The 13956-nt window shown below is 56.8% G+C and overlaps 5 protein-coding genes across 5 annotated transcripts; 2 read left to right on the top strand and 3 right to left on the bottom strand.

The window, feature by feature from the left end:
- Window positions 1–1506: 1506 nt before the first annotated feature.
- On the bottom strand, window positions 1507–2883 carry L226DRAFT_452513 (terpenoid synthase; the record flags this gene model as incomplete). The annotated part of the gene is made up of 4 exons (XM_067675067.1): window positions 1507–1938; window positions 2026–2308; window positions 2373–2545; window positions 2617–2883. The coding sequence occupies 4 exons, from the start codon at window positions 2881–2883 to the stop codon at window positions 1507–1509; spliced, it is 1155 nt and encodes a 384-aa protein (XP_067541994.1).
- A 1799-nt stretch (window positions 2884–4682) lies between these two features.
- On the top strand, window positions 4683–7374 carry L226DRAFT_137517 (cytochrome P450). Its single transcript, XM_067672310.1, has 12 exons — window positions 4683–5075; window positions 5132–5209; window positions 5272–5371; window positions 5449–5592; window positions 5670–5931; window positions 6006–6109; window positions 6188–6206; window positions 6453–6665; window positions 6733–6791; window positions 6858–7001; window positions 7059–7208; window positions 7265–7374. Exons 1-12 carry the CDS (start codon window positions 4832–4834, stop codon window positions 7350–7352), a joined length of 1605 nt encoding a protein of 534 aa, XP_067541993.1. The 5' UTR covers window positions 4683–4831; the 3' UTR covers window positions 7353–7374.
- A 433-nt stretch (window positions 7375–7807) lies between these two features.
- On the bottom strand, window positions 7808–9679 carry L226DRAFT_529827 (Aldo/keto reductase). The gene is made up of 6 exons (XM_067679700.1): window positions 9435–9679; window positions 9119–9378; window positions 8976–9057; window positions 8693–8917; window positions 8116–8640; window positions 7808–8041 (listed from the first exon to the last, which is right to left on the bottom strand). Exons 2-6 carry the CDS (start codon window positions 9337–9339, stop codon window positions 7946–7948), a joined length of 1149 nt encoding a protein of 382 aa, XP_067541992.1. The 5' UTR covers window positions 9340–9378; window positions 9435–9679; the 3' UTR covers window positions 7808–7945.
- A 409-nt stretch (window positions 9680–10088) lies between these two features.
- Window positions 10089–11967, top strand: L226DRAFT_453398 (cytochrome P450; the record flags this gene model as incomplete). The annotated part of the gene is made up of 6 exons (XM_067675121.1): window positions 10089–10621; window positions 10684–11077; window positions 11149–11420; window positions 11474–11614; window positions 11672–11821; window positions 11880–11967. The coding sequence occupies 6 exons, from the start codon at window positions 10089–10091 to the stop codon at window positions 11965–11967; spliced, it is 1578 nt and encodes a 525-aa protein (XP_067541991.1).
- Window positions 11968–12017: 50 nt separating this feature from the next.
- Window positions 12018–13691, bottom strand: L226DRAFT_529825 (Aldo/keto reductase). The gene is made up of 5 exons (XM_067679699.1): window positions 13395–13691; window positions 13261–13342; window positions 12957–13181; window positions 12380–12904; window positions 12018–12319 (listed from the first exon to the last, which is right to left on the bottom strand). The coding sequence occupies exons 1-5, from the start codon at window positions 13613–13615 to the stop codon at window positions 12224–12226; spliced, it is 1149 nt and encodes a 382-aa protein (XP_067541990.1). The 5' UTR covers window positions 13616–13691; the 3' UTR covers window positions 12018–12223.
- Between the last annotated feature and the right edge of the window lie 265 nt (window positions 13692–13956).

Here is a 13956-nt window from a genome sequence, read left to right as displayed (position 1 = left end):
ACGGAAAATCGTACCACGTCTGTGGAGAAGAGGCTCGCAGTTTCTGAGAACTCCAGAGGCTATGTACATCGGACATCCGGTTGTGATACATCTGTCTTGATGACGGCGGTGAGAAGACCAAGATATTTTCCTGCAGGCGGCAGCTTGAAATTAGGGTAGGTGCCTGTGTCCGAGGGACGGACAACCACAGCCTTTCCCATATGAAGGAGCGGAAATCAAAGTTCGGTGCTGCTCCCAACGACATCCAGGCAGCGGCGATAGTGAGAGTGTCCTGGAGAGATCGTCGTGGTAGCAGTTTGAGTGTGCAGGCGCCGGTCGGTCCGACGCCGGCGGGCCAAGGATATGGGCGCCCGGGTTCTCGCGGATCGTTATCTGACCCAGAGTGATGGTTATAATGATGCCGGAGGACAGATCTGACCTGATCTGTCGCAATCAATCCTCCGACTAGCCTCGGAGCGACGACCGTTCACGTTCTTGTTCAGTTCTCCTCCGGCTGGACAACATTGTCCCTCGTCACCCTTCTGTTCGCACACCGCACTGTCTGATACCCCTGATCCGTTCTACTACCAGTGCGCCGCTCCAGCCCTGTCGTTTGGTCAATTGGCAAGCTCCACTTCACGGCATGCGCAGCCCCGGACGCGTATTACGTCTACCCGCGAAAAATAGTGTGTGATTCGCTGCGCCTATAATAACCACACCTACGTTGGCGGTCGTCCAAACTTACCCTCTGAAAGAAGTGTTTCAACGGCCTGAGCGGTCTATTGACCGCTCTCTCATGTGGTATAGATCAGCTTCGAGTCAGCCTGTCCTATAAACTCACGTCAAGAACATGTCTTCGGGCCTGCTTGGGACCCCGGAGCGCTGCCGGTTCGCGGAACTGTCAACGTGACAGCAGGGCTGCTAAAGTCTAGACGGCCGTATACTGTACGTACAACGGAACTCGGACTCTAGACCTCCTTCAGTCGAAGTCGCTAAGCTGTATGGCGTCTTGTTGAGTCGTTGCGTTGGGCTCTCACGAATATATTCCGCTATTAACCCGGCATTATGTCGGAAGTTTCAGAACCTCTGAGACAAAACCATACATAGGCATCCTTGGCGAAGACTCGGCGTGCGAGCGCGCAGTATGTTACGGCATGGGCGTTGCGGGGTTGGCGAATGCGATGCAACCAATCAGGCGCACTGGCAGCGGTTACTGTGCTCCTGGCGCTCTAGCCTCTCGCCAAAATGATAGAGGTCGGTGACAGGGTGGGAAACAATAGCGAGCTTGGTATTCGAACGCAGACCCTAGACGGCGACTGCGATGGTCGTGTTTGCACTTCTCACATATGTATATTTAGACCAGCGATGATGCAGATGGACGGGAACATGGAGGTGATAATTGTGGACGGTAACGAATTTCTAATACATATCAGGAAACAGACTTATAGAAAGGAAGACTCTATCTAGGGGGTACGAGTACAGAAGAAGGGTACGAGGCGAGGGCGGCTACCAGCCACAGCGCTCCGTCTATACAGTCACGGCGACCGCGGGAGAAACAGGCATCTCCAGCTCAATCTTGTCCACCAGCGGCACCTCGACGTTCTCTCGGCGAAGATTCGGGTTCTGGGGCCGCTTGGGGAGCATGGGCACGAGGCGCGTCTTCTGGTACTCGCGGCCCCTGCTGCCAAAGTACCTCCCGGACTCGAAGTTCCAGCAGTCGTTGCAGCGCGGCCAGTTGGCAAGGTGCTCGATGTACACCGCGACCTGCTTGTCGACCTCCGGGCCCCAGGACGGCACGCGCTTGAGGGCGTCCAGGAAGCGCATCTCGACTTCTTTGTGGTAGTTCGCGACCCAGTCCATGGCGCTATCGAAGTCCGTGTTGAACTGGTGCATGGCGATCGTGAGGATGTTGTGCCGGTCGTCGCCCGTCGCCTGTTCCTTGTTGTACGAAGCGATGTCCTGTAGAGCAGCCAATTGAGTATCGGCGGCCAACGGATGATGTAGATGCAGAGAAGACGCTGTAGACTGAAAAAAAAGCGAACGCACGTTGTCGAGAATAATCAGATCCGCACAGAGGTACTCCAGTTCCTTGATGACAGGGTGGTAGAACGCCTCATCGGGGATAGAGAGATGCAGCTCGCCAGGGACGTAGGAAGGGCGGGCTCCGATGTTCTGGCGGCGCGTCTCGAGGTAGCTGTCGATAGTACGAATGGTGTCGTTATCCCGGTCCTCCGCCTGGACGATAACGGAGTTCAGGTAGTCCGTAAACGCCTCAACGAAGTGCTTCGCTGCCTCCGGAGTAGCGGTAGTCCGTCCACGCGCCCAGAACCTGATCATGACAAACGGTAGTGAGGCACAATTTTCGTCAAGTCCAGGAGAGATGGGATACCCACTGTCTGGTGACCTCGCCGAGCATGATCTCGCCCTCTGGACGGGGCTTGTCGGGGTTGTGAAGCGCGTCGATAACGATCCCAATCATCTCCCGGACGACAGGAGCAGGCTCGACATCAGTGTACTCGTCAACAACGAAGAACACGTTCATAAGATCAACTCCGGTACGGAGCGCCTCTGCAGGACGAATCGTTGTTCAGCGCACAGATACAAGAACGATAGCAAAGATGACTAACCTCTTGAGACGTCCGGGTATGCGAGGGACGCGAGGCGGCCGAAGTCGCACTTGTCATACGCGTACTGCGACTCCGGCGTGAAAGGCTTGAAAGTCTTGAACCACGCGTTGGACTCGGCCGTGACCTCCTCGTAGTACGGGTTGATCTTGCGTGGCCACGGCCAGTCGGCCATGGTCTCCGGCAAGTAGAGGTACTTCTGTTCGCGGCCGTCCTCGGTGCGGACGACGATGGATCTCTTCGGCTCGAACAGAGAGGCGAAAGTGTTGGAAGCGGCCATGGGGGACAGAGTATGCGAGGTGGTGTGTGATGGGCAAAGAGCTAGACGAAACCGAGAACGGTCAGTTGGGAGTCGAGGCTTCGATGTGGGCTGCGTACAACAGAACGAACCACGCGCTTGATATATGTATGAGCGGTCTCAGACTGGCTAGGGTTTGTTCACCGTTTATGCAGAATGTCTTCGCTCGACACCTGTTCAAAATCTAGCTTGATACGCTCGGGCCCCTAGCCCGAAGGGTCGGGTTGTGCAAACCAAACGGATACGGCCGTCGCCTGTGTTTGCGTGTTCAGGCCCAGCGCACCAAGCGTACGGAATGTACTCACATGGGGCCGCCTGGTTATTGTCGCAGCATACCGCCCGTTTTCCGCGACGTACGGTCACCCTAAACAGTCACGCACAAACACTGACCAATGTGCTTCCTGGTGCCGCCGGTGAAGTAGCTCATAAGCTTGGCTACTGCTGCTCCGGTACCATTCGGAACAAAAGTTGACAGCGACCAAGACCGGCACGTCCCTTCGTTTCTTGATCGAACTGTCACATTGGCTGTACACCTGGCGTTAGGGTCGCCGCAGAAGCAGAGGCTAGACACATACCGCTGAGTTCCTGGAGAAGCCGTCCATCAACATGCGTCGCTTAGCCTAGCGAGCGTTCCAGGTGCTAACCCTAAATATCTAGATAGCCGTGGAGTCGGTGATACACGTTTGTGCAGATGCTGTGGAGGCATACATAGACTTGGAAATGAAGAGTCTTCACCGATGACCTCAAAGCGAGCTTCGGACACGGAGAGTATGCATATCGGGCAGGAGTACCCCATTCTCACACTGATGTGTTGATACTTGATTGAATGGTTCGGCGAGGCGATGTGCTATCTGAACAACGCAGTTCGTTAACCCCGCACGTATGCACGATGCTAACCTGGTCCGATCAATATAGTACGTACTGATTGAGCTACACTGACAAGGTCGGGCCCGGCTACACGAAGGTCAGCGCCAAACCCAAAGTTGGGCACCCGATCTGCTAGAGGATGTTGGACATGACAACAGGGGTATGAGATGGCGGGAAGCAAGGTTGACGTGGCGGTCGCGCTGACAAGCGCTGCTATGTGAATGGCGTCTCAACTGCTATTCTTGGGCATCGGAAAAACTGTCTCCCGGTGTGTCTTGGCGCTTGTCCTCGAGCCGACAAACGTGAACCTTCCGGAAGTCACAATCCACCGAATCAGACGCTGCTCGAACCTCATCCAGGTATACAGTTTGCCCCTCCTCCGTAGTCCGCCTTCAACGGAGCGGAACGCACCCAAGTACTGGCAGCCACGTTGTCGTCGGTCGCTCTAACCACGCCTGTCGTCTTGCGGTGATTGATGGGTGTTCAAGCTTTACTTGGCTTCCTATCTCTGACTCACTCATGCCGTACAACTTCTCACGTCGTCTAGAAAAATCCATGCTAACATCTTTCTGTACGAGCGGCTTTCACAGCATGCACCCGCAGTTGAAACCATTGCCGCTTCAGCCGCTTCTGATCGGGAGTGTTTGTCAATTGCCCCTATCTATGGCGGCAGCAGCCTTACCGAGGTACGGGACATGTCGTTTGCATTGCTTCTCACACGTTGGATGTTGGTCATGGCTCGTTATCTGCGCAGATGCTAGCTAGATGTCTCTCCTCCGCCGGTCTCGGATGCCCAAGGATGTTCGACTGTCGCAGATGGATCTGATGAACCCTCTCCCCGGCAGGGCTTCGGAATCGTGCCATATGTGCTGGTACGCACTTGTCAGTCTTGGGGCGAAGTAATCGATACCGTGCTACGGAGAGAGTTTGCTCTCGCGGGGACACTTAGGAGCGGCGGCGCTCAACCCGGCATTTAACGCTGACTTCACTGGAGCAGTCAATCCCGTCCGCAAGTGATTCTTCATTTCCAGCAAGAGCATCCTTACGCACCTTTACTTTCGTCATGAGTCTCAAACTCACAGATATCACCAGAGAAAGACTCACGAGAATTCCACTCTCGGGTTCTCATCTCTACTGGGCACTCGCCGGGATCCTCTTCGTATGGACCGTCAAGAAGATCATTGCCGTATCGGTACGGAACCGCAGGATGCCTCCTGGTCCTCCAGGTGTCCCAATCCTCGGGAACATCTTTGACGTGCCCAAGAACATGCCTTGGTTCAAGTTCACAGAGTGGAAGCAGCAGTACGGTGAGTCTCCACATCGGATACAACCCTCACCGTCCCCTTCTAATAGAGTCTTCTAGGTCCCATTTTCTCTCTCAACATGGCTGGCCAACCCGTCGTGGTCGTCAATAGTCACAAGGTCACCGCGGACCTCTTCGGTAAGTACACAAATCCCACGTAACATGCTGCGAAGAAGAGAAGCTCACCATTCACTCTACAGATCGACGCTCGAATATCTACAGTGACCGCCCGCGATTCGTCATGGCAAGCGAGATCCTCACGGGAGGCATCTTCATGGTCTTCTCTGGGTACACTGAAGTGTGGGTCCTACTATGGTACCCAGAAATCGTTGTGCCACCTTATCGCTGACCGGGATCTTCTCTGTGGTTCATGGCAGTTGGCGCAAGATGCGCCGTGCGGGCCACGAAGGCTTCAATCTCCGCGCGTCAGAACAGCACCAACCGATGCAGGCTCGAGAAGCTGGTCTGACCGTCCTCGACATCATTCAGCATCCTGACGCATGGGATGATCGCTTGAAGCAGTGCGTAGACGCGTCTTCGTTCCCTCGAACTTCGTTGCTGACCTGATCACGATAACTCTTGTCTTGTTCGCACACAGAGCCACAGCGTCCAGCATTCTGACAGCAGTATATGGCTGGCCGCGTATCAGCGCGAAGGACAAGCCTGTCATCCAGCGCATCCACGCACACACGGCGCGCATCGCGAGCGCAGTCGTCCCCGGCCGCTTCCTCGTCGACATCATCCCGGCGATGAAGTACCTCCCGACGCGGATTGCGAAGTGGAAGCGCGAAGGCCTCGACTGGCACGAGCGCGAGACAGAGATGTTCGAGCAATTCAACCAGGGCGTCAGCGATCGAGTGGTACGTGGGTCCGGCCAGCGTCTGTCTATGCTTTGATATGTTGAAATATATATCGCGTCTCCGACGGGCACTAGGCTAAAGGCGAATCGCCGACGTGCTTCGTTGCGTCCCTCATAGAGACCGAGCAACGTCATGGCCTCACGAAGAAGGAAGCTGCATGGCTCGCGGGAATCATGTTGTGAGTCCCCACAGACGCCTGTCGTGTGTCTGTCTGGCAACCGTGACATATACCTGACTGACATTCGGCGACTGACAGCTCTGCAGGCGCAGAAACGGTGCGTTTACATCCCTTCAATCCTCGTCCCACATCCCACGCCCCGCATTTCCCGATTACTAACTCCGACCTCGGGAGTCGGGCGATGTCCTTGTGGGACCGGTCCCGATGCACACAGCACACAGTGCACACCCACTGGTTCCGAGATCAGGGCTCGAGCTCGCATCCCTGATCCTGTGCCCGGGGACCTCTGTGGGTCCATATGTACGACGGATGACGGCGCTGACGATGGCGCGATACGATCTAGACGTCGGCCTCGATGATGAACTTCGTCCTCGCCATGCTCCTCTTCCCCGATGCGATGCGCAAGGCCCAGGCCGAACTGGACGCCGTCGTCGGGCGCGACCGCCTGCCCTCTTTCGAGGACCGCAAGGACCTGCCGTACATCCGCGCGCTGGTGAAGGAAGTCCTTCGGTGGCGCCCAGTCGGTCCTCTGGCCGTCCCACGGCGGGTCACCGAGGTGCGTATCCGCGCCCGCGCTGCGAGCCGTCATCTGACTGACTTCCGCTGACTACTTGGTTACCTAGGACGACTGGTACGAAGGGTACTTGATACCGAAGGGAACCATGGTCATTCCAAACGTCTGGTATGCGCAGAACCCCTGCTCCTGTTGAGATTACTTACTCAAGCCTGGACGCTTCTCACTTCGCAGGGGCATGAACCACGACCCCGAGATATTTCCTGACCCCGAAGCCTTCCGCCCGGAGCGCTTCCTCGACGACGAGACGGGCACCATGGACGTCGCGCCCCCAGACACGCACGGCATGGGCCATGTCACGTTCGGCTTTGGCAGAAGGTTAGCAGGCGGGAGTCCGCATCCCGAGACTTGCTCACCATACTTGTACTCCTGCAGAATCTGTGTCGGGCTCAACTTTGCAAACCAAGCGCTCTTCATCAACTTCGCTGCCATCCTTTGGGCGATGGACATCTCCAAGGCTGTCGATGCGACCGGCCGCGAGATCACGCCCGACCCGAACGACCTCGTTGATGCCGGAGTCGTTGTGTGCGTACACTCTCCTCGTTGCATGATTTCGGATTACTCATGCACAGATCGTGTAGCGGTCCTGCGCCGTTCCCGTGCAAGATGACGCCGCGGTTCTCCGAGGTTGAGAGGGTGCTTGAGCGCGAGCTTGGGCATGCGGCTTGATTAATGGATGCTCTGAATATCAGGCTTAGGAACGCACGGCTTTTTAAACTCTACGCAGAGAGAGCGTATGCACCCCAGAATAGATGACTTGAAAAATGCGACAACTTGGGATGTCAAACATACACTGCGAGCAAAACAATAGAATTGACTGAATATCTAGGTAGTCAGGATGCGTTATTACACGTTGGAGTAGCAGAGCGGCAGAAACCTTGATGTATGCAAACTCTAGCAGGATACAGTCGTCGTGGGTGTGATGCTCCCTCCAAATCCTGCCTCGCACGCGCGCTCATCCCCCCGCGTCTGCTGACTAAGCTGCTTCCTCAATTCTCGCTGCCCCGCGTCGCCCTCCTCTCCTCCTCCATCTCTCTCCCTGTCGTCCTCTCTGCTTGTCGTACACGCTCCGCATGCGCTACTCAAACGTCCTTGGACTTCGATATTCAATGTCTAACTTGGTATCGTCTATTGTCATTGCAGACAGTGTACTACTACATGATATCACAACAGCAGCGGCCAGTCCTACGTTTTCTCTGCACGTCGGCGGAACTTGCCTCCACCACAGTAGGAAGTCCAGTCAAGTGCGCGTCCGGGCGCAGTCAGTTACCCCCACGATGCTTGATGGACGCAGGCCAGGGTTGGGTGTCGATGTTGGCCTGCGCTGCGATGAGGAACGGCACCGTGCCATAATCGCCCTGTAGTTGGACATCCACAGTCAGCCCGATCCGTTTCCGACCAGAACACAGGAGCCGCAGCAGCCCACACTCACCGTAACGTCCCACGGGTAACCCTTGACGAACGGCTTCGCATCCTCGATCGCCTTGATGTGCGCGTCCGTGAGCTGGATGTTCAGCGCCTCGACGTTGTCCATGAGCTGCTCGATCTTGCGCCCGCCGACGACGGGGAAGACATACGGTGCCTTGTGCATGATGTACGCGATGGCGACCGCGGTGATGTTCTTCGCGCCGACCTCCTTTGCGATCTTCTCGAGCACCAGGCACACCGCGCGCTCCTCGGGCGTGCGCTCCCACTCTGGGCCCATGATCGTGCGCCCCTTCTCGCCCGTCTTGCGCCGCCGCTCCTCCTCCTCGTCCGTGCGGATTTTCCCGGACGCGAGGACAAAGAACGCGGTGATTGCGAGGCCTTCGTGCACACACATCGGCAGCACCTCACGCTCGATCTCACGATTGAGCACGGACCAGGGCGCTTGGTACACAACGAAGGGTGTCTTGCCGTGCTGGCGAGCGTACGCATTTGCCTTCACTACGAGCCAAGCGGGGACGTTCGAGACACCCTGAGAAACCTCGTTAGTGCTCAGATAGGAGGACGAGTTTGGAAGAACATACGAGGTAGAGGACCTTGCCCTCGACGACGAGGTTGTGGAGGCCGTCCATCATCTCCTCGGCATCGGTGGTGTTGTCCCAATAGTGTATGTACAGGATGTCGATGTACGAAGTGCGGAGGCGCTTGAGACTGGTCTCGACCGAGAGCCTGAGAGACTTGATGTTGTTGCCGCAGTAGTTGACCTTTTGGGCGATGGACTCGTCACCAAGGTGGCAGTTATTCGTGAACTGAGGAACGATCGATCAGCTTCCCTGTACACAACCCTCCTGCGGTAATCGGACGGACCTTGGTCGCAAGGATGAGCTGGTCGCGAACACCGCGAGCTTCTGCCCACTCACCGATGAACTCTTCCGAAGAGCCGCTCTGGCTGTAACGCGGGCGTTCAGTCTGGATGCTCAGATCGAGACCATTGGAAAATGGAAACTTACTACTGGTTCGCGGTATCAATGAAATTACCGCCTGCCTGGAAGTAGGTGTCGAGGAGCTTGAAGGAGGACTCCTTGTCCATGGAGCCCATCCCAATGCCGCTCCATTTATCGCCGATGCTCATGCCACCGAGTACGATGGGGGAAACATGTATAGCTGCGCGAGGAGCGAGCTTGCGGTAGTAGCCCAGAGCGGTGGGAGGTGCAGGGGCGGGAGTGAACATGGTGGTGATCGAGGGTGCGAGGGAATGAAAGAATCACTGCTGAGGCAAGGGGTTGTTGGCATGCCTGGGTATCAGCAACAAGGTTATATACGTACCGATGTGTGAAGAGGGAGAAGTCGCTGTCGCGAGGAGAGGCGAGCAGTGGTGCAGACTGCACACGGATTGGCCGTTCACAGTGGAGGTTGGCACCCTCAGAATGATAGACATCATCATGAGGCTGTTTGTGGAATTCCCGAGCGGAGAATGCGAAGTAAGGTTGACGCCAAGATAGAGCACGGACTCGAGTCTCGGACCCTGCATGAGCGGCAAGGTGTGGGTCTGGCGGGCAGTCGTGGGAGGTGCCGTGTCTCTCAATTGCAAACATACCCTCGAAGATGTGTAGTCGAAAGATGCTATTTAGGTCCGCGCTACCAACCTCTCGGGTTCCACGATTAATCCAGATTAAACCTGGATAAATCTCATCTCCGCCGATCTGTCCAGCTTAGTCAGCCGCTGCGCCCTTCGGCTCAGGCAAGTACCAAGCACTCGGACATCTTCACTACCAGGAGCCTGCGGCACTGATCGTGCCCGGAGTCGTGTCCGGAGTCGTGTCATTTCACCAACAGCATCTTTGACACTGTCTCACTGTGCCTTGCAGTACAGCTTGTGTTGGCTAGCTAACTCAAAATGCCCTCAGATAAAGACCCACACAGATGTGTGCGGAATTCCAGGACTCCGACCAAACTATGGATTCGCAAACTTCCTTCGTTATGCCTGCCGTCCCCCAAGTAATACCTTTACCTCATGTCTTCGCAGCGCTAGGCTCTCTGCTCCTTCTCTATGCCGTCAATGTCCTCGTTCGCGCCGCACTCACGCGCCGCAAGCTGCCTCCCGGTCCCCCAGGGCTTCCTGTCCTGGGCAACATCTGGGATGTCAAGGGCAAGGCTTGGCTCCAGTACTCAGCATGGGCTCGCCAATACGGCCCCATCTTCTCACTGAACATGGCCGGCACGCCCATCATCGTCCTCAACACACACAAGGTCGCTGCCAACCTCCTCGACCGCCGCTCGACAATCTACAGCGACCGGACGCAGTCCGTCATGGCCGGAGAAATACTCACCGGAGGGGTATTCCTCGTCTTTACCCCATACGGCGAACTCTGGCGGCGCATGCGCCGTGCGTCTCACGAGGAGTTCAGCTTCACCGCATGCAAGAAGTACCAACCCGTGCAGACGAGGGAGGCGTACGCCCTCGTTTCCGACCTTCTCGCCGATCCTCGTGACTGGAGGGAGCATCTTATGAGGTGCGTCTCTTACTCTCATGCCGTTAACATCCCTTTCTGAGCGCAGCACTATCGATCACTAGGTCTGCTGCGTCCTCGATCCTCTCTGCCCTCTATGGCTGGGACCGACTTAAGCCCGACGACCACCTCGTGCATCGAATCCACGAGCACACCGGTCGCATTGCTTCATCTGTCTTGCCCGGCCGCTTCATGGTCGAGTACCTGCCCTTCCTCAAGCACATTCCCTCATGGACAGGGCTCGTCCCATGGAAGGTCTGGGGTGAGACCTGGCACAAGCGCGACACAGCCATGTTCGAGGAGTTCGTGGACAGCACAACCGCAAACGCGCAGAAGGGCGACCCTAACGCGGCCAAGAGCTTCGTCGCAGGCCTCGTCGAGAACCAGGAGCGTCACGGGCTGTCGAAGAAGCATATGGCGTGGCTCGCCGGCAACATGTTCGGTGCCGGTGCGGAGACGGTACGCATCCCCGCTCTCACGTTCTCCTTTCTCTCTCTCTCTTGCATCGTGGCTGACTCCTCCATGGCAAGACCGCAGGGCAGCTCATTATTTTTGTCCTTGCGATGATCCTCCACCCCGAAGTGCAGGCTCGCGCACAAGCCGAGATTGACGCTGTCGTCGGCCGCGACCGTGCACCCACCTTCGCTGACCGGGACCGCCTGCCATACATCCGCGCCTGCGTCCGCGAGACACTGCGGTGGCGCACGGTCGGACCGTTGGGCGTTCCCCGTGCGACGAGCCAGGACGACTGGTACGAGGGCTACTACATCCCCAAGGGCGCTGTCGTCCTCGAGAACATCTGGTGCGTCCGAGTCCCGTCTTCCAGTTCACGTGTTGATCCTGACCGTCGGGTAGGGCGATGAACTCGGACCCGAACGTGTTCCCCGACTACAACAACTTCCGGCCTGAGCGGTTCCTCGACGAGAGCGGGCAGAACGAGATCGCCCCGCCGGACACGCACAACATGGGACATGTCACCTACGGCTTTGGCAGGAGGTAAGTTCTATCACCACCAACCTGTCCGGATGCGCTGCTCACCCACTCGAATTGCAGGATCTGCGCGGGGTACAACTTCGCGAACCAGTCGCTCTTCATCGATCTCGCGTGCCTCCTGTGGGCGTTCAACTTCCGCAAGGCCAAGGACGAACGTGGGCAGGAGATCACGCCTGACCCGGACGACATGCGCGACGGCGGCCTTGTTGTGTACGTCTCTTTCGTTCGTTGCCTGCTGGGTTCGAGGCTGATTGTTTGGTTTGTCTAGCACCCCGCCGACGTTCCCGTGCGAGATCACACCTCGTCACCCGGACGTTGCTAGCGTCATCGAGCGCGAGCGTATGCACATGGTCTAAAGTGTCTGGATTCTGAGATAGGCATTGCTCGGTCATTACCATACTTACTGCGCATAACATCGTGCGATATTTCCTGCGTTCGCGGTAGAAGCGGACGTCGTAGAAGTTTCTTTGGCTTTGTCATCTACTACATCATTCTACTACATATTAGACATAGTTCAACACATAAGCTAAGCCTGGCCGTGAAACTCGCATTGCGTGTCGTCCGATGGTCCGAGAACGTCTAATTGCTCCACAATTCCCCTTCCGAGCTGAGTCAGTTGCTTCCCCGAGGCTTGATGATTGGAGGCAACGGGAGGGTGTCAATGTTCGCCTGCGCCGCAATGAGGAACGGCACGGAACCATAGTCACCCTAGAACGCGTTGCGAGACGCCATCAGCCCAGCTCCACACACGCAGTCAGATGCACTCACCGTGACGTCCCACGGATATCCCTTCACAAACGGCCTCGCATCCTCGATCGCCTTGATATGGTCGTCCGTGAGACGCACGCTCAGGGCCTCGACGTTGCTCATGAGCTGCTCCACCTTGCGCCCGCCGACGATCGGGAACACGAACGGCGCCTTGTGCAAGAGGTACGCGATCGCAATGGCCGTGATGCTCTCCGCCCCGACCTCCTTTGCGATCTTCTCGAGCACCAGGCACACCGCGCGCTCTTCGGGCGTGCGTTCCCACTGCGGCCCCAGAATCGTCCGCCCTTTCTCACCCGTCTGCCGCCGTCGCTCCTCCTCCGCGTCCGTGCGGATGCGCCCGCTCCCAAGCACGCCCCATGCGGTGATTGCGAGGCCCTCGTGCACGCACATCGGGAGTATCTCCCGCTCGATCTCACGATTGAGCACGGACCAGGGCGCTTGGTACACGACGAAGGGCGTCTTGCCGTGCTGGCGGGCGTACGCGTTCGCCTTCATGACTAGCCAGGCTGGGTAGTTCGAGACACCCTGGTAGACATGGTCAGATAGCTGCTACTTAGAGTGGGGAAGGCGGACGCACGAGATAGAGGACCTTTCCCTCGACGACGAGATTGTGGAGGCCGTCCATCACCTCCTCGACGTCGGCGGCGTTGTCCCAGTAGTGCACATAGAGGATATCAATGTACGTCGTGCGGAACCGCTTGAGGCTATTCTCCACGGAGATTCTGAGAGACTTGAGGTTGTTCCCGCAGTAATTGATCTTCTGTGCGAGGGACTCATCGCCAAGGTGGGGGTTGTTCGTGTACTAGGGACCAATCATTGATAAGTGTTCAAAGTTCAGCCATCAAGAAGCACCCCGTCTCGGATTCGGGGACTGCACGAACCTTCGTCGCGAGGATAAGCTGGTCACGGATCCCGCGTGACTCTGCCCACTCCCCAATAAACTCTTCTGAAGAGCCACTCTGGCTGCACACAGACGATCAGTGGAGACTGGCGCGTGAGGTGATGAAGCACATACTATTGGTTCGCTGTATCAATGAAGTTTCCGCCTGCTTGGAAGTAGGCGTCGAGAAGCTTGAAGGAGGACTCCTTGTTCATGGAGCCCATGCCAATCTCGCCCCATTTATCGCCGATACTCATGCCGCCGAGTACGATGGGCGAGACATGTACAGCTGCGCGAGGAGCGAGCTTGCGGTAGTAGCCCAGAGCGGTGGGAGGCGCAGCGGCCGGTGCGAACATCTTGCTGGTGATGTCTGTGAGGAGATGATTGGGACAATGGAAGTTGGCGAACGACGAACGAGTTCACAAGGCTTTATACATACCCGCATGAAGAAGAAGCACTCAACGATAGCCATGGTGGTCTGAGATTGACGGAATCCCCGAACGGAGAATGCGGGGCTGTGCAAACCCTTCCAATTTGTCTTCGACTTCATTAGGGTTCGGGAGCGCCGTGAGAGGCCATCGAATTCGAAGCAGGAGGTATTAGCGCAGATACTCAGTAAACGAGGTGTGTCGCCGTGTGCCTATGTACTCTCCCTTTTAGACACATCAAGGGAGGAGTACCTCGATCTATCTTGTGT

The sequence above is a fragment of the Lentinus tigrinus genome, assembly GCF_003813185.1.
Source record: "Lentinus tigrinus ALCF2SS1-7 unplaced genomic scaffold L226scaffold_2, whole genome shotgun sequence".
Taxonomy (NCBI): Eukaryota; Fungi; Basidiomycota; class Agaricomycetes; order Polyporales; family Polyporaceae; genus Lentinus; species Lentinus tigrinus.
Note: the sequence above shows the minus strand (reverse complement) of the source record. Positions and strands in the feature narration are given on the sequence as shown.

What these genes read in the sequence shown, in the direction of transcription:
- L226DRAFT_137517 (XM_067672310.1), top strand. Translation starts at nt 4,832, where the DNA reads ATGAGTCTCAAACTCACAGATATCACCAGAGAAAGACTCACGAGAATT. An exon ending in TGGGATGATCGCTTGAAGCA is followed by an intron (nt 5,593 to 5,669) that starts GTGCGTAGACGC and finishes GTTCGCACACAG; the next exon opens with AGCCACAGCGTCCAGCATTC. An exon ending in ACGTTCGGCTTTGGCAGAAG is followed by an intron (nt 7,002 to 7,058) that starts GTTAGCAGGCGG and finishes GTACTCCTGCAG; the next exon opens with AATCTGTGTCGGGCTCAACT.
- L226DRAFT_529827 (XM_067679700.1), bottom strand. Translation starts at nt 9,339, where the DNA reads ATGTTCACTCCCGCCCCTGCACCTCCCACCGCTCTGGGCTACTACCGC. An exon ending in ATTGATACCGCGAACCAGTA is followed by an intron (nt 9,058 to 9,118) that starts GTAAGTTTCCAT and finishes CCCGCGTTACAG; the next exon opens with CCAGAGCGGCTCTTCGGAAG. An exon ending in AGGGCAAGGTCCTCTACCTC is followed by an intron (nt 8,641 to 8,692) that starts GTATGTTCTTCC and finishes GAGGTTTCTCAG; the next exon opens with GGTGTCTCGAACGTCCCCGC.
- L226DRAFT_529825 (XM_067679699.1), bottom strand. Translation starts at nt 13,615, where the DNA reads ATGTTCGCACCGGCCGCTGCGCCTCCCACCGCTCTGGGCTACTACCGC. An exon ending in ATTGATACAGCGAACCAATA is followed by an intron (nt 13,343 to 13,394) that starts GTATGTGCTTCA and finishes GTCTGTGTGCAG; the next exon opens with CCAGAGTGGCTCTTCAGAAG. An exon ending in AGGGAAAGGTCCTCTATCTC is followed by an intron (nt 12,905 to 12,956) that starts GTGCGTCCGCCT and finishes CATGTCTACCAG; the next exon opens with GGTGTCTCGAACTACCCAGC.